Below are 26,641 nucleotides of genomic sequence, written 5' to 3'. Positions count from 1 at the left end.
TAGGTGCTGTATGACTTACACATGAAGGAATTTGCTCCTTCTTGATTTAGTCTTCTCTTCAGCATCCTGCTATGTATTACTTTTTGAAGTTATCCAGTTAAGGATTGGAAATTAGAACAATGCATTTTTTCAGGGATTTGAGAGCTTGAGTAACCACTATAATTAGTTAGCTGAGCCCTGGCAGAAAGTATATGTTTGTAAAAATACCATTTCTTTATACCCTGTATATAAAAGTCAGTGTTGGGTCTCCATGCATTCAGAGATGGATTTTTTCGAATGGGCTGAGAACCCACAGCTCCTTGGGACTTCTTTACTTTTAGCTTCAGTTTGAAGACCTGCTAAATGTACTTAACCCTTCTTCTTCCTGCTTGATGGAATGTGGATTTGTATAGCATGTTTCCTGTGGAAAAGATGATAGATAACCAAAAATGCGTGGTTTCAAAGTGGTGTGTAGAAGTGTGGGTTGAATGGCTTGAAGAGAAATGATTTGGGGAAGTTGGTTTTTGTCCAAATATTTGACCTTTTAATGTGAGGTCAGGTAAGCCAGATAGAATGTGTTGAGAGAGATTCTGGCAATGCAAACATCTGTTTTGAAACAGTAGCTTGCTTTTCAGGCATTATAATACTTTTAAAGAGTCAGTGTAGTTTGGCCCACCATTTTCCTTTGAACTAACCCATTATTTTCTTCTCTTTTTATCTTTATGATTTTTTAAAAAAACATCTGTGAAACTTGCATAATAACAGGTTTCAGAGTAGCAGCCGTGTGACTCTGTATGCGCAAAAAGAACAGGAGTATTTGTGGCACCTTAGAGACTAACAAATTTATTAGAGCATAAGCTTTTGTGGGCTACAGCCCACTTCATCGGATGCATAGAATGGAACATATTGTAAGAAGATATATATATATATATATACACATACAGAGAAGGTGGAAGTTGCCATACAAACTGTAAGAGGCTAATTAATTAAGATGAGCTATTATCAGCATGAGAAAAAAACTTTTGTAGTGATAATCTAAAGGTGACAATTTTGCAACAGAAAAGCTTCAAAAACAGACTCCAAGGAGAAACTGCTGAGCTTGAATTAATATGCAAACTAGACACCATTAACTTGGGTTTGAGTAGAGACTGGGAGTGGCTGGGTCATTACACATATTGAATCTATTTCCCTAAGTTAAGTATCCTCACACCTTCTTGTCAACTGTCTAAATGGGCCATCTTGATTATCACTACAAAAGTTTTTTTCTCCTGCTGATAATAGCTCATCTTAATTAATTAGCCTCTTACAGGTTGTATGGCAACTTCCACCTTCTCTGTATGTGTGTGTGTGTATATATATCTATATCTATCTATATATATCTTCTTACTATATGTTCTCTTCTGAGCATCCGATGAAGTGGACTGTAGCCCATGAAAGCTTATGCTCAGATAAATTTGTTAGTCTCTAAGGTGCCACAAGTACTCCTGTTCTTTTATCTGTGAAACTGCTTTTTGTGTTTGTTTGCTTGCTTTTAACTTGCACAGGCTGGTGGAGAATGTTGAAACTGCAGCCTTTGTTAGTCCCTGAATATGAAACTAACTGGTCTGCTTTTACTGTTCACAGAGAGTAAAACACCAAAGTAAACGAACAGCACAAACTGTGAACTGTCCATTTCAATTTCTGGAATAATTTTAGCTTCAGTAATGTAATTCTAATTTTGTTACTCATGTGACAAAGTAATTTGCTTTTTAAGAGCAAGGTTTGGTGATCTTTCTCTCTTTTTAAAAATATATATATATCCATGGGCCAGAGTCCAAACTGGTACATGGAGGTGTCAATCAAACGTTCCTGTGCCAGCCTGTTTCCCTGTCTCATGACGCTGGCTATATGTCCCTGATCTTGTCCTCCTCTCTGGATTTTCTGTAATGGGTATGAGAATGTGTCATGAGCTGCAGGGCAGGGAAGACAGCTTTAGGGTTATGGCCAGAATTCCATAAGAGCTATGCTGATCAAGGTTGCTGAGGAGATAGGCTGATTGGACTTTGCATCTTGGAGTGGAGTGTGGGGAGGTTATTTCAGAATTTTTACCATCAGAAGCCATTGTAAATTCTGGCTGAACTTAGCCCATGTTTTTCAACACATCTCCCCCTTATAACTATGTAGTTTATGAATAGTTAAAGGGAAGACCTATGAGACAAATAAACATTCATAAAATACTTGGCTAAACCTCACATGTTTGAGTATGATATAAACCCCAATACATATTGAAGTTCAAATACAATTAGTCATCTGAATCTAAGAAAATCAAGGGGATGAATAGCAGTATTGATTGAAATAATGACTGTGGTAAGGAATTGTACACAAGCTGACAGAGACAAGCTGGATAAATATTAAGGCCAGTCTAGGCAAGTTGATACTTAGGTGCTGTCAAATAGTCACAACCTTGTTGGAGATTGTCTAGTGCTGTTTTAAAGGCAGTACGATATTTTACCTGTAGGTGGAGCCACATATTTAAAAATTACTATTTGGAATTATGTAAAATATTGTCCGCAGCCCATCTCTTGGTATGGATATGTAAAGCATACTTTTATCGGTCAAGCAGCCTTTCTGGAAATGAGGAATGTATTCATGAGAGATTTTAGTTTAAATGAGCAATGAATTAACAAGTATTATGAATATGGACTTGGAGGAGAACATATTTTAAGAGACTTGTTTTTCTCAGTTTGCTGAATATTTAAACATGGTCAAAATTTATTCTGTAAGCAGGAAATAATACAAAATTAGGTTGAATATAGAAAGCTTGTGTCATCATCATAGTTATGTGTGGTGTGTTCATGTGAGTTAAAAACAAATAAACACAGGTAGGATTCTGAAAGCAGTACAGGGGATTGACCCACATATCATCCATTAAAATAATTGTAATTAATTTTACAATTAAATTTTATAGAAGATGTCTGATCAGTCTTCCATACTGCTTGAAATCTCAATCACTTTTTTAAATTTATCACTTAGGATATCGAAGCACTATGTAAAAGACATTAGCTAATTAAGTTTTGCAAACAGCCCTGTGAGATAGTTGAAGGCTAAATATAGATAATTTCTCCCACTGTTTATATTTAGCAATCTTTGTGGTGTTACAGGGCAGCTGTTTAAGAGCAGTTGAATTTAATACAGGAACAAATACCACACATCAGGTTGAAGCCGCTAGATGCTTTAGATACACAGGATGTAATTAACCCTGGTATCCTGGTGAATTTCCATCTTAGGTAACACCCCTATTTTTGCAAAATAGCACTGTAGAATCTTTAATGATCAGAAGTGTTAAGGAGGACTTTACTTTAGATCTCTTCCAACTAGATCTCTTCCAACAGACGTAAATAAATGTAAGCGGTTAACTTTATTTTTTCCTGCTCTCTCTCTCTAACTTTATATATACACATGCACACACACTTAGCTTAATTTCTCCAGCCTTGTATTTAATTAGAAGGTGCACTATAGGCCAGAATAGAAATCAATTTCAATGGAGTTACTCTGTTTTTACACAGAGCTCAGAATATGGAACCATATGAGGGCTTCAATAATTTTGGACTCCTACTAGCCTGAGTGTGATATGAAAAATAAGTACTAGTGTGTGTGTGTACGGTTAGGGAAGGAAGGCACCAGTCTGAGCAAAATGCAATATCCTGGTGAAAACCTCAGCCCCTGCCTGAAAATGCTTTAAAAAAAGAAAAAAGGTGGGGAGGGTGAGACTACTAGGATTCCTAGCAAGTGTACTTTCTGCTCAGGGGCTTTATGTTTGCTGGGAAGCTGGTGTTTGATCAATTCAAAGCTCCCCAATTTCCCCACCCTTTTCCTGGCTGCTGGAAGAGAAAAAGAGCTTTCTCTCTGGGTTTGTCTTCACTGGAAAAATTGACCAGAATAGCTATTATGGAATAAACAATAGCTCTTCCCAAATAGCTCCCCATGTGGATACACTATTCCAAAATAAAAATAATAGAATATCAGGGTTGGAAGGGACCTTAGGAGGTCATCTAGTCCAACCCCTTGCTCAAAGCAGGACCAATCCCCAATTTTTGCCCCAATCCCTAAATGGCCCCCTCAAGGATTGAACTCACAACTTTGGGTTTAGCAGGCCAATGCTCAAACCACTGAGCTATCCCTCCCCCCCAAATCACTTTATTTTGGAATAAATAGTGTGCTCACAAAGTGTACTGATTATTCTGGAATAAAGTGATTTATTCTGGAATAGTATCCACATGGAGATCTCTTCTGGAATAGTTTATTCTGCTATAGTTCTTCTGGTCAGTTTCCCCATGTAGCCCTCTTCTGTTTAACTAACCTTTCCCCCCTCCACCTTGAGAGTCTGTGTGTGTGTGGGTATGTCTACACAGCGTTTTGGATCCTGAGGAGTGAGCCTCCCAACTCAGGTCAACAGACTTGTTTGTGGTGTTTGTGTAGCGCTCTAAAAACTCTGTGCAGACAGTGCTTTGAAGTTGCAACTTTGTCACACCCCAGTGGCCCCCCGCGCTGTCAGGGTGTCCCCTGGGAAGGCCGATCAGCACTGTATGTTGCTAACGCTGTTGCAAGCATCGCAAAGCATTTTGGGGAGGGTCAAAGGTGTGCAAGTGGGGAGTGGAAGTTTCCTTTACAGGGTAGAAGAGGCCAAAAAGGGGGGGAAGAAGAAAAGAGCAAAAAACAAGTTAATTGAATACTTCAGCTAGCTCAATCCGAAGATAATACGCTGGCCCCAGCCAGCCCAAGCTCGCAGCTCACAGCCGACATTTGGCTGTGAGCCGAAAAAACCGGGGGCTTAAAAGTTGCCCAAGCAGCCATAAAAAAAAAAAAATCCAACTGCACAGACATGCACCTCAAAACAGCAAAGCCAGCAAAAAAACAACAACCCAACAAAGCCCAGGGCTGAAAAATCTAAAACCACAAACAAAACAACAAAAGGGGAAGCCAAGCCAGGCATCCCTGAAGCCGGGGTGTTTGGAGAAAGGGAAAGAGACCACAAAAAGCCGGTTTAAACTAGCACAAAAAGCACCAGGAACAGAGGTCGCGGAATGGAACGCCACCAAAGGAGCTCAGGACTTAAAATCCTCCTAAGAGCTAAAACAATTTGGAGAGCACAGCAGATCCTTAAACAGCCTGGGCCCAGGACAGCACTCCCGTCCACCTCCCTCCCCCCGCCCTCTTCTTCTGATGTTACACCCAGACTTAGCCAGTCTGGTCGTGCGTGTGTGAGTATGAAAGTGGGTTAGGGTTTGGGTCATTAATGCTTTCTTTCTTCCCCTAAGTGATGTGGAAGCGTTCCCAACACTCTCTGCTGTTATTTTATTAATAAAGCTTTAAAATTTAGACACTTGGTGTGCCTTGTCATCTCCTCCCCCAAAAAATCCTGTGGCCGCAGCCTAATCAACTGTGGCCCCAGGCAGATTGGTAACAAAAATCTGTCACAGTTTTGATGGAGAATTGCCGGGGGGAGCCCTGCAGAGCGCACCAAATGCTTTGCCCTTGGTATATCATGTTTGCTCTGTCCGGCACTGTTGGTATTGCATGTTAAAAATTTTATAATTAAAGGTAAGCCCTACCCTCAGTCATAGCATAACAGAGAACCAGAGGGAGGTTTAGTGTTCCTCTCTCCACCCTGGTTGGTGGGGGAAGGATGCAGCTAGGTCTATGCCCGCTTGTAAAAGTACCGGGCAAAAAAAAAACAACTTAAAAATCCACGCTCCAAGCAACAAAAACAATCCCCGGTGCATACACCCCCAGTCATAGTATAACTAAGTTAAAAAAAAAAAAACCTTTAAAGTTTTTCACTCAGCCTGAGAGGGGCACTTAAAAAACAAAGCTTTGGAGTTTCTCGCTCAGCCCAAAAGGGGCACTTGGAGAGGAGAGCTTTGAAGTTTCTCACTTCGCCCAAAAAAGGAACTTGCAGGGGTGTATGCACCCTTGGTGGAATCGGACCAAGTAATACGAAGGGAGGCTTAATGTCTCTTCCTCCGGCCCCTCCAAAAAGCGGGGAGTAAGCATCGTAAGCCCCGGTGCCAGCATAAGCAGCATAAAATCCTAAGTTATTTAAAAAACCTTAAAAATGGTACAAACAGTTTGTAAAAACATGTTTAAAAAACAAAATGGTACAGCTGAGTAGTCGGAAGTCCCACAGTCATGGGCAATGGCATCAATAACGGGTTCAATGCCGGACGTACGGGCATTAGGAAGCGCAAACATGGTAGTCCGGCTGCCTGGTCAGCTGGCGTCTCGGAAGGCAGGTGAACCTGATGCCCGAGCCACGGGGGAGGCAGCAAAGAGGGATGGGACCCTGTTGCCTCTTTCAAAGGAGGGTAAAAACCTCTCCCAGCTGGAGAGGGCTCTCACCAAGGTAAAATACAATCCCCGGGGTTCTGTGGCGAAGCATCAAAAAAGTGTGCATATGTGGCAGAATTTATTAAACCTGTATGCCAAGTATAAAAAGCAAAAAAATAAAAATCTAGGGGCAGCTATAAAAAGAAAAAGTGTGTACCCAACAGCTGGTAAAAATAAAGCAACTAAAAGCGCAAATTACGAACCACACTGCAACACAGACCTATGCCCAAAACAAAACTATAAACAATTTAGCCAAATTTGCTAAATATATATATATATATATATATATATATATTATATAAAAGGGTTCTATTAAAACTTAACTGACCCAAATATATTTTAAAAATGTAATTTATATACGGCTATAGAAAAACAAAGCAATATATATTACAAAAAAAATGCAAATATACCGTGCTACTTCATTACAATCCTATTAGGTCTCCAAAGGAAGCCACAGTAGGTTGTATTTTCTTTTTCAAATTTTTATATATTTTAAAAGCAAAAATTAAAAGTAAACAGTAATCAAAACTCTAGTAAAAGTTAATTGTGTCCCTTTTAAAACAAAGTCTCTAAGCAGCTAATGGCTTTGAAACCAAAAGCAAGCCAAAAAGCACCTTGTTAATGCAAATTACCTAACTAATAAAAGTAAAAGCCATTAAAACCTGGCCTACCTATAAAACAAACACAAAAAAAAAATATGGGGGTAATTCATTTGTTATGCCTGCAACCAGCAAGGGTATTTATAAAAAAAAATAAAAAATAAAAATTAAACAATAATCTGCCACCCCCCAAAAAATAAAAATATGTTTTTCTTGTCTTTCAAAACAACAAAAAAAAAAGCCAATGCCAGCTAAAAAGCAACCCAAAATACCATAAAACTACTGTCACAATAAAAATTGGTTTTTAATGTTCTATGTTTTGTCTTTTGGTGCTGTTTGTCTCATTGCTAGCACTGTTATGTACCAAATGCTGCAAAAAAACTTCCTCAAATAGCAAACGCCGTATTAAAAAAAAAAACGGTTTTAAAGCAAAAATTATAAATACTATAAACGTAAAAATAAATTAAGCTCTCTGTCCCATCTACAGGACAGGCAAATACAAAAACAAATAAAAATTAAGAAAACATACTGCTATATCTGCAGTATTATTAAATGTACTAAAATGCAAATACTTGTTTTGTTCACCTTAAAACACAAAATGTTTTAAGAAATATCAAAAAATACTAAGGCTTTAACATGTGCTAAAGCAAAAAAAAAATCACTTTTAATACTTATCAATACAAATAAATGCAGTATGTTTTTAGCATAGTAAGGCCAAACCTTTTAATTAAAAAAAATATTGTTAAAATCGCACACCAACAAGCTCTAAAGGCAAAAATATATAAAGTTAGCGCGCTCCCCATATTGCACATGGGATCCTTCTGGCTACCCCGGACCTCGAGCCAGTAAGCTTAAAAAAACAAAAACAAAAACAAAAAAACAATTAAACACCAGAGGTTGTACTGAGTGGACTCCTCAAAAGTGGGTGTGCTTATCCTTGCCTGTTGCTGCAAAGCCCTGTTAAAAACATTTCACTAAAACTCTTGTATGCAAAATAAATTAAATAATAAAACCAAAATACTATATAATGGGCAATATGTATGTGTTAATTCCTAAAAAAAAGTTTAAAAAAAATTAAAATGTTAGCAACCTGCTAGTAAACAAATGTAAATGTAATGTAAATACTGTGTTTACCAATAATCACATTTACTGTTTGCCACAACCAAAAGTCTCAGCTTTGACCAATAAAAAAAAGCTTTTTAAAACCCGCAAAGCCATAAAAACTGCTTTAAATAAAAAAAAGCCAAGCATAAAAAAATCATCATTAAAAACATCTAAAAATAGCAAATTAAAAACAAAATAATACTACAAAAGCTGGGAAAGGTGACCCACAATCTAAACGCCAAGTGGGTGGGTCCGTACTGCATCGTAAACCACATCTCCCTGGTAGTGTACCAGCTTCAGCTACTGGTAAATTCAAATGGGAACATGCCAATCAGCTCAAAACATATGCTTCCCCCTAGGTTTCATGACGTCATGGGCCTCAGTTATAAACCAGCCACCTGCCTAAACCATCCGGGTTTTCAGCTGTCCATAAAATTATCTAAATAATCATAATTAAAAATACCTCTAAAGGCTCTCCCTAGCTCAAGTGGCCAAAAAGGCCAGAGCCGCAATGTGGCAGGAGGCTGGAGGAGGGGTGCCTTAAAAACAGTGCATAGGCCGACTAGACACAGCAGGGCCACCGCAAAATACCTGATGGGTGGCCCCAGACCTCCCCTAAATCCCATAAAAACAAACCCTGTTCCTCCTGTGGTGGCCTAAAATAAAATAAAAAGCCCTTTAGCAATCAATAGCAATTACTAATCTCAAAATGTAATATTGTTATTGTAACCTCCTAAACCAAGCAAACAACATCCATAACAAAAGCCAAAAAAAGCTGTAACAAAACAACTAATAATTTAAAAAGTTTTTCATCTGTGCCTCAATTTCCCCAGTAGGTGCATTTATGTTGTTTTCTTTCTTTCCCTCTTGCTTTGTTAACAAAACAAGACAGTAATAGCAAAAGCCCCCAAACACCCCAAACAAAAGTAGTAAAACCACACATGCTGCTTCAGGCCTGCAAAATTTATTAATGTAATACAATGTATGTATGGTGGCACATATCTATGGGAATCCTCGGGTGTCCAACATTTTTGTCCTCCTTTGTTAATTTTACCACTGTTCCAAATTAGCCATAATAAAAAAAAAAGTCAATCATCCATTGGCAGGGGGGCAATTGTGGCTGAGCATCCTAAAAATGTAACATCACGTATTATCTAAAATTGGGTGATCCATCGCAACATATAACAAATGGCTCCTCCCAATAACACAATTAACCACTATGTGCTGACCACGGCCACTAACCATCAGCACATATAAATTGCAAAAAGCAACACCTAGCAATTACAGCCTATAAAGCCCCCCCCAATAATATATTAAAAAAAAAAAGTAAGGCCAGGCCACTTTTACAAGGTAAATCAACACATCTGCTGGGAAAAAAAGGCATCAAAATACACCCCCACTAAAGCCCATGTGTTTACCAATACCTCTACATGTGTTTAAAAACCCACCAACCCTAAGGTGTCCCTTAATTTGCTATTACAGTCTCAGGCACAAAATTTTTCAGTTCATTGGCCTGCAGTTATGCAAAGTATGGTTAATATCTCTCACTATGTTGTGTTTAATATTTCATAAATTGCACCCAATGTTTTCCTGCCCTTGGCGCACACCCAAAAACAACTAACTGTGTTCCAGGCTAATGCCTCCTCCTTCCCGGTGTTACAGCACACCTTTAATAAAAAAAAAAAGCTGCATTTACAACCGCCATTCGGACGGGGCATCTATGCCAACAAAAAAACGTTATGCTATATTACTAATAAAGCCAAAAGCCACTACTGGCTAATGTATGCAATTGTTGCTGCCCTAACAATTTTGTGTATGTTATATTGCTGTTTATATAAAAAGCCAACAGTAACCCTAGCCACTGTATCAAAAAATAACAAAACCCTAATTAGTGACCCCTCGTGACAAAATGTTGATTCGGAGATCAAGGGGGGGGAATGTCACACCCCAATGGCCACCCCCTCCCTCAGGGAGTCCCCTGGGAAGGCAGATCAGCACCGTATATTGCTTGCTAAGCATTTTGAGGAGGGTCAAAGCTGTGCAAGTTGGGAGTGGAAGTTTCCTTTACAGGGTACAAGAGGCCAAAAAAAAAAAAGCAAAAAACAAATTAATTCAATACTTCAGCTAGCTCAATCCAAAAATAAAACACTGGCCCCAGCCAGCCCAAGGTCGCAGCTCACAGCCAATATTTGGCTGTAAGCCAAAAAAACCAAGGGCTTAAAAATTGCCCAAGCAGCCATAAAAAAAAAAAAAAAAAAAATCCAACTGCACAAACACGCACCTCAAAACAGCAAAACCAGGGAAAAAAAAAAAAAAGCCCAAAGCTGCAAAATCTAAAAACACAGAGCAACAACAAAAAAAGCCAAGCCAGGCGTCCCTAAAGCCAAAGTGTTAACACCCCCCCCCCAAAAAACCTGGTTTAAACTGGTACAAAAAGCACCAAAAACAAAAGTCGCAAAATAAAACACCCCCCAAAAAGCCCAAAACTTAAAACCCTCCTAAAAGCTAAAGCAATTAAAAAAGCACAGCAAATCCTTAAACAGCCTAGGCCCAAAACAGCACTCCCGTCCACCTTCCCCCCCACCCTTCTTCTAACGTTACACCCAGACTTGGCTAGTCTGGGTCATGCATATGGAAGTATAAAAGTGGGTTAGGGCTTGGGGCATTAAGACTTTTTCTTCCTCTAAGTAACATAAAAGTGTTCGCAACACTCTCTGCTGTTGTTTTATTATTTTATTAATAAAGCTTTAAAATTTAAACACTTAGTGTGCCTCGTCATCTCCTCCCCAAAGAGATCCTATGGCCCCAGCATAATCAACTGTGGCTCGAGGCAAATTAGTAACAAAAATCTGTCACAACTTGGTATGGAGCTCTGGCTCCGAAGCCTTCCCGTAACGCCCCCAAGCCTTTGTCTATTATCTTGGGTATATGTGAAGCCCAGCCCACATCTCCTTCTCTTTAATACTGGAAGAAAAGCAAGCTAGGGAAATGTGGCCTAGATGAAATTACTATAAGGTGGGTGCACCACTGGTTGAAAGAACCATACTAAAAGAGTAGTTATGAAAGGTTTGTTGTCAGACTGGGAAGGTCTATCAAATGGGGTCCCTCAAGGTTCAGTCCTGTCTGGTCCTATTCAATATTTTTATTCATTACTTGGATAATGTAGGGAGGAGAGTACGCTTATAAAATTTGAAGGTGACACCAAGCTGGGAGTGGTTGCAAGCGCTTAAGAGGGCAGGATTGGAATTCAAATGACCTTGACAAATTAGAGAATTGGTCTGAATTCAACAAGGTGAAATTCAATAAAGACAATTGCAAAGTACTTCACTTAGGAAGGAAAAATCAAATGCACAACTTCAAAATGGGGAATAACTGGCTAGGTGATAGTACTGCTGAAAAGGATCTGGGGGTTATAGTGGGTCACAAATTCAATGTAAGTCAACAATGTGATGATGCAGGTGTGAAAAAGGCTAATATAACTTTGGGGTATATTAACAGGAGCATTGTATGTAATACATGGGAGGTAATTGCCCTGCTCTGCTCAGAACTGGTGAGGCCTCATTTGGAGTAGGGTATCTCGTTCCGGCTGCCACACTTTATGAAAGATACAGACAAACTGGAGAGAATCCAGAGGAGAAAAACAAAAAGGATAAAAGGTTTAGTAAAAGCTGACCTTTGGGGGATGGTGTAAAACCTTGGCATGCTTACTCTTGAGAAAATATTAGTGAGGGGGATAGGGGACTTGGTAAGTCTTCAGATATATTAAGGGCTGTTATAAAGAGGATGGTGATCAGTTGTTCACCATGTCCACTGAAGGTAGAACAAGAATTGAGAAGCTTAATCTGAAGCAAGGGGATTAGATATTAGGAAAATTTTCTAACTACAAGGATAGCTGGAATAGACTTCCAATTGAGGAATCCCCATCATTGGAGGTTTTTAAGAACAGGTGGGAAAAACGCCTGTTGGGACAATCTAGATTTACTTGTTCTTGGCTGAGCACAGGTAGCTGGACTAGATAACCTCTTGAGGTCCCTTCCAGCCCTACATTTCTAGAATTCTATTAAAGAAGGCTTTGCTCTTTCTGTCTTCTGTTTCCCATAAACTCCTGGATCTGTGATTGGGAGGAGGGGGTGTCTCTCTACTACTCTACCCGTCTCAGTCTCTCTTTTTGAGTCTTTCTCCCCTTTGAGTAGCTCCAGTGCACATACTGTTGCTGCTTGATGCACCATGAAGCTGATAAGTTTCTTGTTAGTTTGTTTGCTACTCACAAGATTCTGAAGAGTAGTGGTGGAAACTCTGGTCAATTTTCAGTCTTCTGCTGCTGCTTGGCAAAGCACTGAGCCATATCAGAGGCATTGGAGCAATCTTGCCTGCTAACAGCGGTAGGCATTGTTGCATTGATTATATCTGGTTCATGTTAACTTGACAATAATTAGGGGTAGAGACTCCATTTCCATATATTTTATTAATGGAATCTTAGGTTCTCCTAATGCCTCTTTCCCTGAAAAGCTTCCTACTTGCTACAGATGACTCATCAAGTGGATTTTTCAAGTCCTGCGCTGATATCTTGATCTAGCATCACCATTTTGCATTTACATAATTCATACACCTGGCATGTAAATGAGATGCACAGAAAAAAGGAGTAGTTGAAGTGGAGGCCGTGCCTTCCCACTGTCCAGTGCTTCATCAGTACTATCAGTGGTGTGAGTGTTAGTGTAATATAGGCACTAGAGTTGTACCTATCACTTTTCACAGCAGATGACATGGTTAGAGCCCTGCGCAGGTACAAAATTTATATTTGTGGATATCCATGGAGTTGCAGGGCTCTAGCGACAATGAGGAAGACCGGCAGGGCCATGATCAGCGACCAGGCCGAGAACCGCAGCAGTGAAAGCAGCACTGCTGCTTGCTGGCTCCTACGAGCGGCGGCCCAACATGCTGCTGCTGCTTCTGCCACTGTGATTCCTGGCCCAGTCACTGGCCGTGGCCCTGCTCCTTGTGGCTAGAGCCCTGCAACTCTGTGGGTATCTGCTTTATATCCGCAGGTATCCACATCCGTTGATACACATTTTCTATCCACGCAGCGCTGTAGGCATGGGGGTTAAAAACGCAGGCAAATGGTGTACAGTAGTAGAAAGGAAATTTAAAAAGGAAAATATACTGAAAAAAGGCTTAAAAGTCATGATTCGAAGCCTCATGCACCGAACATAAAACAGCACAACCCAATTTGACATATTTTATATTTTCTGGAGCGTGTAACCTGAAAATTAGTATGATACATTCCTTGCATAATTTAGTTTAATATATTTTTATCCACATACCACCTTCTTTATCTCATCAGTTGCTGGGATATTTTCTTGGCTTGCCAGTTGATTTAAAAATTTATGGCTTGAACTGGTGAATGCAGGTGTGTTGGAACTAGAAGAAGTTGGCTGCAAACAAAGTGATGAAAATAGACTACACGAAATAGCATTAGACAGAACTTCCTCTGTGTAAGCCTCTTAATACACTGCTGCGCATTTTGAAATAGAAGTGAGATAACTTATTCCCCTCTTAGTAGTGAGGACAGCAGAAGACACTATTTTTGGTACTGGACATAGGCATTTCTATAACATGTCCTCAAATATAGAAGTTCATCAGAAACTTTCTGAAAAGTGAGAGAGATTTTTGCCCTAATTTGTGTTTTTTCCCCAAGTGCTAGAGCAGGGGCGGGCAAACTTTTTGGCCTGAGGGCCACATCGGGTTTCCAAAATTGTATGGCGGGCCGGTTAGGGGAGACTGTGCCTCCCCAAACAGCCAGGTGTGGCCCGTCCCTGGTCCCCTATCTGACCCCCCTGCTTTTTGTCCCCTGCCGGCCCCCCTGGGACTCCTGCCCCATCCACCCCTCCCTGTCCCCTGACTGGCCCCGGATCTCCCTGCCCCTGCCACCCCCTCTCTTTCCTGACTGCCACCCCGGGACCCCTGCCCCCATTCAACCCCCTGTTCCCCACCCTTTGACCGCCCCGACCCCTATCCACACCCCCGCCCCCTGACGACCACCCCGAACTCCCCTGCCCTATATCCAACCCCCCTGCTCCCTGCCCCCTTACTGTGCTGCCTGGAGCACCAGTGGCTGGCGATGCTACAGCCGCACCACCCAGAGCACCAGGACAGGCAGCCGCGCCGCCCGGCTGGAGCCAGCCACACCACCGCGCAGCACAGAGCACCAGGTCAGGCTGCGGCTCTGCAGCTGCGCTGCCCGGCAAAAGCTTGCTGCCCCACCACACCGAGCATTGGGCTAGCGGCGCAGTGAGCTGAGGCTGCGGGGGAGGGGGAACAACAGGGGAGGGGCAGGGGGCTAGCCTCCTGGGCCAGGAGCTCAGGGGCTGGGCAGGAGGGTCCCATGGACAGGATGTGGCCTGCAGGCCGTAGTTTGCCCACCTCTGTGCTAGAAAGAGCTTTCTGCATTGCTAAGACTTGTAAAGATACCTAAAATGACTCTCCCTCCCATCAGCTGACAAAGTGGTAGTTTATCATTGCTCCCATAAGCCTTTTAACGAAGATAAAATGTAGTTGTGGTTTAAAATCAGGTATGTCCTGTATTGACGAGGTGGGAGACCAGAAATATATCCTGTCACTGAAGTGGGGGGGATGGGACTGTATGTTCTAATATTGTCTGTCTCATTGCTATCTCTTATGACAATAGTATCAAAGGGCCAGGCCTCACCCAGTGGCAACGGCAAGAGATACATAAATGCTGGAGTTCCTGGCCAGCCGTTGCGCAGTGTTTTAGGGACTGGGTTGCCTGCCCTAAAGGTAGGAGCTAGGAGGAAAGGAAGATGAACCTTTTACGGGAATAAGGAGAGGCTTAGAAGGTTGGGGATAGTTGCATAGACTAGAGGGCTCGTTGGAGACTGGGGCGTGCGTGCGTGTGTGTGTGTCATAGGTTTGGAGTTGACATCTGTCTGCTAAATCTGCCATATGCTTTATGGAAGAATGGATAAAAATTACCGTATCAGATCAGGCGAGCAGACCATATAGTCCAACAGCTTATCTCTGACAATGGTCTCAGTACCAGAGGCTTTAGAGGACGGTGCAAGAAACTCCATTGTGAACAACATGGAATAAGCTACCCAAAGGGGACATTTCTGTCTCATGCCTGTTGCTTATGCCCTGAAACAGGAAGGTTTAGATCTTTTTTTAAAAAATACATACATCTGTTCTCTTTAACAATAACTGTGGATGCTCTCACCCATGTAACTTTGTAGTCCTTCACTGTATCCTACTAAAAGCTGAGTACTTGTTAATTTGTGTTAAGTTTTATTACACTCATGACTTGCTTCAGGGAAACCAGAAAGAATGTCTTGCTCTAACTCTTCTACTTGGTTCTTGTTTCTAATTGCTGCTGACTCAAGTGAGATAGGATTACAAGAAGTTAGCTATCTTGCAAAATCTGATTTTGGATTTACTGCCAGGTAGAATTCGGAAACTGAGTAAGCCTGTGGTGGTTCTGGCAGGAGAGAAGTTCAGAGGAGACGTTGTTGCTGTTGTTATTGTTTTTAAATCTCCTGAGTGATAGTCTAGAAGTGTTTCCTAGAGATAAGATGAAAAATTTACAAAAACCTTATTCATTAGTGTTGGTATTAATGCAAAACATGAAGCTGTCTTAATGAGGTTTTTTCCAGTAATATCTTTAGGTAGGCTTATGGTAAGCAGTTTTCCAATTAAATCTTTTTTCTCTTTTTTTTAACAAAAGGAACATGAACTTAAGTTATAGTATATTTTTAAAAATCTAATAACTTTGTTCTGAATTTTATGTTAAAAGAAATTATGTATAACATAACAAATCTGGTTTTGCTTTCTAATAATTTTTAAAAATACTTCAGAGCTGTTCAAAACTTCTGAGGAATTAAATGTTTCTACAATAGCTTGAGCCATGACCTCTTGAAGTCTGTCATAGTTGTTCATATTCTCAATGTTAAGAAAATGGTGTGAGCTTTTATAACTTAACAGTTTGCTGGCAAAGCAATAACCCCCTGTTTTAGGTTCTGTTCCATTTTAGTCACCTTTTGGTCCTGACATATTATTTTCCATCTTAACCTCCTAAGGATCAAAAGTGGAAGTCTCAAGATGTAAAGCAACTTACAAAATTGGTGGGGGAGTGTGGAGAAGAAGGGGGAAATGAAAGTTAATGAAACAGGAAATCCTAAAAAAGGGGAATGATTTCTGTGTAAATTGGTTCTGTGTAAAATCAGCGTAATCATTTAATCTCTGCCAGGAGCATCACCAAAAGTCTAAGTAGGTTGACATATCTTTTAGGTGGTAAGCTGTGTTGGGCATGACCATTCACGTTTGGGTGCTATTGGAAATAAATAATAATTATAATCTTTTTTCTGTGGTGAAAAGGGAAATTTGAAACTTGAATGTGGGATCATAATCTTTTATGGAGAACAGCTTCTATGTTCTCTATCTTACAACTCACTTTTGACTCAATTGCTTTATAAATCCCTTTTTATATGATACTTTCATATATATTATAGCATTAAATTATTACACTAATTTTACATTAAACTCTTTTCTACAGAAATTATTTCCCATTTTTAGGATTTCTTGCCTCATTAACTTTCGTTTCCTCTGCCACACCATAATTTTATGTATATGTATAAACATATATAATACTTTATCCCTAGATTGGTAAAGACACATAAGGAAATTTAATGACTTTAAAAATTACATTAAAAAAAGTGTGTAGCTTTGACATTTTCTTTGCTTGAAATTTGTATGTTAAGTTTAGCACTGTCTGTTTCAATTACTAGGAGCGACAGCGGCTGGAGACCATCCTCAACCTGTGTGCTGAATATTCCAAACCTGATAGCGATCCTGCTGCTGCTACCACTGTTGCTGATGTTCAAAAAATTAATAAAGAACTGGAAAAACTTCAGCTGTCAGATGAAGATTCTGTATTTGAAGATTCTCAAATGAATCCAGAAACAAGATTTAGAAACCACTTGAAATCGTCAACAAGTGATTCTGATTTCTCAGAGTGTAGTAATCTCAATCGAAGTGTTGCCACTTTCCTTACCTCTAGAGGGATTAGAGCTGATGAACACTTCAGTGACAATATGAAGACTCCAGCTTTAGCTTCTTCTGCCTTCTTGAAGGGTTCCAACGAGTCTTCTTACCTAAGTATCATACCAAAGGTAAGATTCTTGAGAAGTGAACATCACATATTGGGAACCCTTGGTTGAAGTCTTCCAGCTGAATTCAGGTTTTACGGCGGAAATCACAAAGAAAAAGGCTTAAAGATAAGTTTTAGTGAGACAGTACATCTGTTTTGGTCCAGTATTAATTGAAATGTTGGTGATTTTGTTTGCTATGAAAGCTATTTATTTTACGTACCTTTCCCAAGTGATAAACAGTTCAGGAGGAGGGAGTTTGGTAAATAATAATATAAAATGATTTAAATAAGCAGCATTTCAAACGTCCTGTAGACAGCTCGAGTTTTATGAGCAAAATTAATGTATAATTGTTGTCAGGTGGAGACTTACCATTTTAAGTATTCAGGCCTGTTGCCAGAAGAGGAGGAAATGACATAACTTTTCTCCTCCCCTTGACTGAGATTTCTGCCTGCTCTAAGATCACCAGATTTTTTCTGACCAGCTAACCAGAATAGTTTTAAAGGGAGCAGAAAAGAATCGCCTGGCTGAATTTACTCCACCATCCCTTTTTCTTATTTTGAACAAAGCCATTGCGTCAATCAACATGCTGCCTCTTGTGAAGTGTACTGGGACAGTTGACCTATTCACACACCACCAAATCTGTCCAAGGATCTTCTCCATTAAACACCTACTGCTCCTTAAGAAACTGCTACCGAATATTCCCCATTCATTTCACAGTGCAGTCTTGTAAGTTAAAGGGGGTGCTCCTTTTAATAAAATTAATTCCTTAGTGATGTTATTAATAGCTAACACTTCAAAAATCAAATTCATATTTTGCTATTCATTATGTCTGTTTACCTTTTGGGGAGCTTTCCTTCAGATGGAACAGTGATAGGCTAATCTTCTACATTTTTGTGTTGTGTTTAGTTTTACTTGTAAGTTCCTTTGCACTGAATATATGTTGTAACTTTCAGTGGTCCTGTGACCAGTTTGCATGGAATGAGCAAATAATTTAGAATAATTTTCATGTAGAGCCGGTTGAAATTCAGAATTTCCATTCCATGGAAAATTCCGCCATTTTGAAAAATTTCCTGCAGAAAGGAAATTTAAAAAAAAATTGTTTCAGAAAAATCAAAGTTTTTCTGTTTTATTTTTAAATGAAATCACAAGTGCCATCCTCCTTCAGCCTCAGACTCCAGGGGCCTCCCCTGCAGACTTTGGAGTTGTAGGAGTTTCTGCCATGGAACAGGAAGCCTGGAAGCCCCGAGAGCCCTGGTTCTGTCAGACCCCTGCCTGTCTATCAAGAAAAGTTCATTGAAACTGAAACGTTTCCATGAAACATTTTGGTTTTGATGAATGAGAGTTTTCTGCTCAAAAAATGTTTAGTGGAAACATTCCCAGCGAGCTTTGTTTTCATAGTTCAAGCAATCAGGTCTGTGGCCAGAAGAAGAGGAAAGAACTGGAATCGTCCCTCATTCCTTCCTCCCTAAAATGTCCACCATAATGGAAATGTTTCTGTTGGCCTCAGATTTTTAAGCGGGTTGGGGCCCGGGGACTTACCCTGCTCCACCCACCCGGCCCCAGCAGGAGCACCAGGTGGGCGGGCAGGTGGAATGGGGCAATCCCCTGCACCCTGACCCCATGCCCCGGTTGGAGCACGGGGTGGGCAGAGCAGGGCAAGCCCGCGCATCTCGACTCCACGGCCTGACAGGAGCATCGGGCGGGTGGAGCAGGACAAGCCTCCATGCCTTAACTCCGCTCCCCAGCAAGAGCTCTGGACAGGTGGATGGAGCGGGGCAAGTGCTGGGGCCAGAGCAGAGCTGGGGTTGGGATGTGGGCCTGGATGCTAAGTGGGTTGGCCACGGCCCACCCATGGCTACGACCCTTCCCCACCCCCGCTCCACCTCTTCCCTCCCCGTTGCACCCCTACCCCTCCTCTTCCCCACCTCTTTTCACCCCTTTCCCCAGTGCGCCCCATCCCCGCTCCTCCCCCTCCCTCCTAGCACCTCCTGCACGCCACTGAACAGCTGTTGCACAGCGTGCAGGAGGCACTGGGAGGGAGGGGAAAGAGTCATTCCACAGCATGAAGGAAGCACTGGGAGGGAGGAGGAGGAGTTGATCAGCGGGGCCAGTGGGCCCGGACATGACTTGCGGACCCTGTGGAGTAACCTCACAGACCCCCATGGATCCACGGACCCCAGTTTGAGAGACGCTGAGATAGATTACATCAGGTTGCAACAGGAATATCTAATCAGTTACCATATAACTAGATAATCATTTTGTTATTTCAGCAGCTAATCCATTTCAATGCTAACCGTTTAAGGACTTTCAAAATAAAGGAGAGGTCAAGGCACAACTCTTCAGTTTTGTCATCTTAGTCATCACCTCATAGTAGGGGATTTTTCACATTGTCTGCTTGATGGTGGCTCCAGTATTTGATGGTAGCTTTCATGTATTTTCTATCTCTCTCCTTACCCCTTTGTAGTAAGGGCTACATTAGCTTCATTGCATTCAAATATAATTCATGTTTAAGGGTATCTTCTGTTTGACTTGGTTTTGTGCATATATGGGTAAAAGGGGATATCATTTACTTTAAAGAAAAAAAGAGATGGATGCTCCTCTAGAACTCTTTCTGACGAGCCTTTAGAAATAAGCGTATTTTAAGCAGAAACCAGTTCCCTGTATCTACACCTTAAAATATTGATTCTCTCCTTTCTTTATCTGAAATTTACATTGAAACACTTCATGTGCAAGTTATTATGCTCTTGAAACCCTTCCATGCTCATGACTGTTACTTTCTTTCCATAAATGAAAGTTCCTATTTTTAATCTCTATTGGGAAGTTGAAATTGAAGATGTTATGTCAGCATTAGCCAAACAGGATACCGGACAAAAAGAAGCTTTCCTGCTAGGATTACTAGCACTAGTAAGTAAGGAATACCATTCATTCATGGTAAAGTGTGTTCTGTTAAAGGAAGAGAAGAGCAGTAACAGGCACCTGAGTGTTAATGAAATGCAGTTCATTGTTCTCAAATATCAAGGTCAGATTTGCACATGATCTCTTGTTAAAATGTCTGCCCTCAGAATAGTAATTAGGTAGTTGAGTTTCACTGGGTTTTGAAGAGGGCCATATGGTACAGCACTTAAAGCAAGGGACTGAGAGACAGGATCTGATTCTAATTCTGTCTGGAGACAATGAATGAGAGACCTTAAAAAGTAATTTGACCCTATTGCTTCAGCCTTTAGAAAACAGGATAATTTGCAGGAGCACTTTAAAAACTAGCTGCTGTTTTGGAATGAGGCTTTCCTGGGTAAAATAAACTCCCAAAATATCTTTAACATTGCTTTTTATATCTGTCATAATTGTCTAATAAATAATTGAGGCAGGAGAGAGGGATTTTAAAGATTGTTTGCCATGCTAATTGTGCACCCATCTTACAAAAGCCACTCATTTTGACACTTGCTTATGAAATGCTGTATCATCCAGGTTTTTGTTATATATAGAACTGAAGTATACTTTTTAAAAGGAGAAATGTATCTTCCTGTATCTGTTTTACTTAGGAAGAGAGAATGATGGATTATTACAACCAAAATAACACAACGTATGAAGTGTCTGAAGAATACAGCTAACAAGAAGAGTTAATGAGAAAAGACTTGATATAGTATGAATGGTTTCAGAGTAGCAGCTGTGTTAGTCTGTATCCGCAAAAAGAAAAGGAGGACTTGTGGCACCTTAGAGACTAACCAATTTATTTAAGCATAAGCTTTCGTGAGCTACAGCTCACTTCATTGGATAGTATGAAGTTCGGTACCCAATGCTTACAAGTGAAGTGTCAATTAGCAGGCATACAAGCAGAACTCTTGGCAATGCAACAGTTGTGTAAAGTAGTTGAACACAGAGTGAGAGGAAGGAGAAAAATGTACTTCTTTGGAATTTTATTAATAAACACCGCCTAATGACTAATTGCAGACACCAGAATGCACAAGTGATGAGCAAAGAGGGCAGGAGCTTGGTCGGCTGGAGGAAGAACACATAGCAATACTAAATAACTTAGAGGAACTTGAACAGAAGATCAAAGAATTAAATGACCAGATGGATGAATCTTCAAGAGAGGTATCAAGAAATGAGGTCTCCTGTTTCTTTTCACGTTTTGATTTTAAATGTCATGCTCATTAAATAGCTAAAATTGAATATATGCATGTATCTTGTTTTGTGTGTGTGTGTGTGTGCGCGCGTATATATATATAAATTATACAGGAGTCTCATGCATCCACATAGCCTTTAAATCCTCTGCCTTTTGGCCAAAATTAAGTGCAGTATCGTATTAACTGATATTTCCGTACTATGGGGACTATTTTCTTCCCTTGCAGGAGGCTGGATAACATGATCTATTTGTCCTTTTCTAGTTCTAACTACTATGCCCCTAAATGTAATTAGAATAGTCCTGATTATTGAATGGTTGATGGATTCATCTGAGAATCTTGTCTCACTTGGGAGTATTGTATCTCATGTAGCCATTTAAAGGGTAAGGATGTGAGATAATTTCTTTTTAAAACTCCTCAACCTTGTGCTGGCAAGACTATGAAGCACTGTTGGTTTCTGAAATCTCACACTTGCAAACCAAGCTGTATGGACCTTAAAGTTGTCCTTTCTCTAATTAGTAACAACAGGAAAGAAGCAGCTGTTCCAAAAGTGGTTAGTGCAGAGGCTGGCTCAAGTAGTAGGTATGGTATCATACAGAAGAAAGCAAAGAAGAGGAGAATTAGAAAATAAGTGCTAAACAAATAATATTTAAATGTTGTTTTGTTACAATATTTTATGGTGAGGTTTTCCTTTTTACATATCTGTGATCTCCTTGTAACATGTAGAAGCTCATGCTTGGTGGCATCAACACTGCTTTTTAAAATGTAACAAAAAAAAGTGTACGAAGATTTCTTTATAAGCTGGACTGCTTTTGAGAAATGTTTTGTGTTTCTAGCTGGATATGGAATGTGCTCTTTTGGATGGGGAACAGAAATCTGAAACAACTGAACTTCTGAAAGAGAAGGAAATATTGGATCATCTGAACAGGAAAATAGCTGAGCTGGAGAGAAATGTTATTGGTGAAAAGACAAAGGTAAATAAAGTTATCTTCACTAATTTTGTGCTATTTAATCCTTGATCTTCAAAATATATTCAAATAATTAACATAAAGGAGGAGTTCTGTAACATGCACTGGCGATAGGCGGGTTACTTGATTTATATATGATAGAAAATAATTATCTCAAGAACTTCACCTTTAGAATGCACTTGTTTTATGAGATATCTTTGATTAGCAACATGAAGTGATAAAATAGAAAGACCTAATTTGTTGAAAAGGTATGTGGGATACTTTGGGTGCGTTAAATGCCAAGTAAAGCAGAGTGAACACTGGGTGTGCAGTCACTATAGACCAATTATCACAACACGTATCTTGGACTACAATGTCCTATTGTGGTTATGTTATCTATTGTTTAAAAAGGTGGTATTCATTTGACTTTTCCACAGTCTTCCATCGTAAGTTATTTGTTTTAAAATGTATTCACATTAGACCCTCACTAATTCTCTCAAAAAATCCAAGGATATTTTTCCTTTTCAGCAAAGAAATGTAAGAGCAGATTGCTGCAGTTTGACTTTATTGAGACTTCACTTACAAAATACACAACATACACTATGCAGAATGATAAATAAGACACCTGTCCAAATAAATTAATAATGTACACTTTTAATACAATTATGCAGGTTCATTCAATTTGGAAATTGTTAACTTTTTAAATTTTGGGAATCTACAAAGAATTTTCTAAACGTGTACAAATTAAATAATTAGTTCTCTAGTATGTGTAGTCATAACTTTCAATTGTTTTTTAATACAGTTACTTCTGTGAAATACTGACTTAACTTTAATACAAATTTTAGACACCCAAAATGGAAAAGACCTATTAGTCCCCATCAAGCCAGAGATGAATTGTTTCCTCTAACCTATTGTCTAGTGTGTTTCTAAGTCCGCATATCTTTTCTTGGAAGACCATTCCACAGCCTGTTATATCCCACTGTCAGGAGGTTTTTCTGGATATTCAGCCAATAACTGTTCTTTTCTTAATTTCATCCCAGAACTCATGGTTTAAAACTGTCTCCCTGGAACTACTCTAAATAATTCTTCTCCATCCTTTAGTCACTTGACTGATGTTCTGTTCCTTTGGTTTTAGATTTTGTTCCTTGGATGGTCGCCTGAAACAGGCTTCATTGCATTTATTCCATGAACCTTTCACCATCCCCTTGTGTGGCTTAGACAAACGAAACATTTTTAGTTCTTGCAAACTTTCCTTCTAAGTCAAGCCTACAGCCCCTAATAACTTTTGTTGATTTTCTCTGAACTCTTTCCACATCATTGCTGTCTCTCATGTATTGAGCCTGAACTCTACATTCCAGCTGCATGTTCACTAAAGCTGCACAGAGAGTAGTACTGTTGCCTCCTTGTTCTATGAAATGACACATGTAAATATGCTTAAACTTTATTAGGCTTCCTTACCTGTTTCCTTCCTCAGGCCTGCATTCACTTTATATATCAGTGTTGCTGCAACTATCAATAATGCTCAACTTGCAGATTCTTTAGTCACATTTTTAACCTGAGCATGAAATCAGTTTAATAGGTTTTATTTTTCTTATTGGCCAAAGACCAGTCTAAAGCTGGTCACTGGCCAGGCTTCAGGTGAAATGGTGATAAGTTATGGCTGTGCAAACAGCTTAACTTTAAAGGGATGCTATCAGGCAGTTGAGATTCTCAGACTGTATGGTGTGAGCCCCTTAAATATTTGGATAAGTAGATAGAAATTGAATGTCTGAGTGATGTTTTCTTTCTCTCTCTCGTACTTGTTCTATTTTAATCTCAAACTTTATGACAAATGGAAATTAATCCTTATTTTTTTCCACGTTTTAACACTTTTTGGAGCACTTTTAAATATTCCCTGACAGAGCTGTGAATCAAAACGTAGCAGCATTGCACTTGTGTATGCTAATCAGCAAATGAAAATGGCAAGTCTAGTTTAATTTTCCAGCTGAGTGCAAAGCAGAAAGTAAACAAGCTGCCTAAAGAGACCTTTCTTATTTGAAAAGTAAATTTATTTAAAATACTTGTTTTTTACAATGCAAGATGGTGTTAGTAATATAGGTTAAAATATTTTAATTAGTTTTGTCTTGAGTGTACCTTTATAAATGGTTTTAAAAAAAAAAATCTTTTCAGAATGCTTTCACTACTCATACTTATGGCTTTGCCAAAGTCTGAAGTTTTTTATATTAAAAACAAAATATGTAAGTGAGAGAATACAAATCTCCTCCAGTAGTGCCCTGAGAGGCTTAAAGAAAATAGAAAGTTTTTTAAAAAAGGAAAAAAAAACATTGCATCATGCAAATTGTGAAGTAAAATGTCATAAAATCATAGCTGTAATATTCTGGAGGAGGAAGGAAACATTAACAAAAAAGATTGGGCATGTAATGCAAATAAATATCATTCTTTAGCTAGCTGAGAGAAATAATTTTCAGTATCTTGTTTAATAGTGCTGTTTATGTAAGATTATACTTTCTGCATATCTCATGAGCTAAGCAAGTTCTTGCCTATCCTGCAATAGGATGGGAAACACCCTTCCCCTTCTCTGCCCCCCCTTCCCTTCCCTCCCCTCTCCTCCCAAATGCTGCCTAAAGTGATGCTGATGATTCAGCATATTTCCTCTGAGGCAGTATTAAATTAAATTAAATAGTGTCAGGGCTCAGTTGGGTGCTTGCCGGTGCCATCTGTTGACCCCTTGTAATCATTAAAGATTCCGTGCCTTCTTTTTTTTGCCTCCCAGAGCATATGTGTTAGAAATTTGGCCAACACAGATACTCTCTGACTACTTGGCGATCTTCTTGTGAGGCACAAGTAGTGCTAGTGCTCCAGAATGTAAAATGTCTATTACCCACCAATGACAAAGAAAGAGACCTGGAACTGTCTTGGCCTGGGAGAAACCCAGGACTGAAATTAGATGAGCAGGGGAGAAGAGAGGAAAGGATGGCATTGTGATTTGGGCCCTGGACGTGGACTGGGGAATCTGAGTTTGATTCTTGGCATGGCTGTGGAGTTGCTTGTGTGGATTTAATCTCTCTCTTCTCCTGTTTCTCACCTGTAAATCAGGACTGTTTCCTACAGAGTTTTTGTACATTGTCTGGCACAATAGGGCTCCAATCTACTGTAATACAAGGCAGGATTGAAAGGCAATGGGGCACAAATCTTGCATAATATACTCTCTCATGGTTGGTTAAACAGCCAGTTCTCTTAGTCTTGCAAATATTCCCTCACATTTTTTTGTGTGGGGCTAGGGGGAGAAAATAGTATTTTTTAAATAAAGCTCTTTGCTCACACCTCCTAAAAAAAAGAAAAAAACCCATCCCCTTGTCATTAACATTATTGTAGACTTCAGTGCCTTGCATTTTAACTTATAAAAAATGCAACACTCTGAAATAAATCTAATTTCCCCCATTCTTCATCACTGGTGTAATGGTATTTTCCCAGGAAGGATTTTTAGAGAGAGAGAGGATGTGATTTGCACTGGTGCTACCACTATTGCTGCAATCTGGTACATACCAATCCACTTTTAGGCCTTGATCTACACTAGAAAAATATGTCCCCAGATTGTGACAGTGGTGCGATTGCACCTCTGCTAGCACCAGTGCAAGTGACTACTCTAGACAGTGTGTTTAATGCCATGCCATGAAAACCTTTTCTGCTACTAGTGCATGGCACTGTTACTGCACCATTGCTGAAACATGTGTAGGAACTTGCTGAAAGTAGATGGGCCAACGGAGCCAAGATTCTCCCAAGATGAAAGTTACAGAGGTTTTGGTTGATTGTTTCTAGTGCTATTAGGTAGCCTCTGGTAACCAGGCTATGGAGCAGAATTTCTACTTGGGTTTTTTTGAGTGTTCAGTGGAATTTTAGACCATGTTAGCTTACATAGCAAGGTGTGACTTTTTTTGCATATGTGGAAATTGTTTTTGCCTCCAAGCTACCACAAAGGTTGTAGATGAAGAAAGCAATTTTACCACAGCTTGCAATCTTCCCATTCTTGTAATAACGAGAAGCATTTTCACCTTAAGTGTTCATGTGATTGAAAAGACAGTGTCATTTTGTGCATATTCGTTATCATCTACGGCGGGAATGATAACACTCTGAAGCCTAACCATCTGAAGCCTAATCTAGCATATAAACACTTCAGTTATGGAATTGCTCAGACTTCAATAGCAAGCTATTGATTGTATGCTCTAGTTTGGCAGAAGCAGCACCAGAAATAATTCAGTGCTAATGCAATTTGATACTTGGTTGTAGCTTCACGCTTCCTGGGAAAGAACTTTACTACAGATTTTGACAAAATGATTTTAACCTGCCTTCTTTGGATAGAACCAAAC

General features: G+C 39.8%; 1 protein-coding gene across 10 annotated transcripts in view; it reads left to right on the top strand.

Annotated features, from left to right (window-relative positions):
- PHLDB2 (pleckstrin homology like domain family B member 2) overlaps nucleotides 1-26,641 on the top strand; it is a 111,740-nt gene that overhangs the window by 32,578 nt on the left and 52,521 nt on the right. For all 10 annotated transcript variants that reach the window (XM_075118233.1, XM_075118254.1, XM_075118236.1 and 7 more), the window contains exons 4-6: nucleotides 16,844-17,227; nucleotides 21,155-21,298; nucleotides 22,164-22,301. In XM_075118233.1, the coding sequence (XP_074974334.1) occupies nucleotides 16,844-17,227; nucleotides 21,155-21,298; nucleotides 22,164-22,301 (666 nt within the window). The remainder of the gene's footprint in view (nucleotides 1-16,843; nucleotides 17,228-21,154; nucleotides 21,299-22,163; nucleotides 22,302-26,641) is intronic.

This window comes from Caretta caretta, chromosome 1 (genome assembly GCF_965140235.1).
Source record: "Caretta caretta isolate rCarCar2 chromosome 1, rCarCar1.hap1, whole genome shotgun sequence".
Taxonomy (NCBI): Eukaryota; Metazoa; Chordata; order Testudines; family Cheloniidae; genus Caretta; species Caretta caretta.
This window is presented reverse-complemented; position numbering and strand designations above follow the sequence as displayed.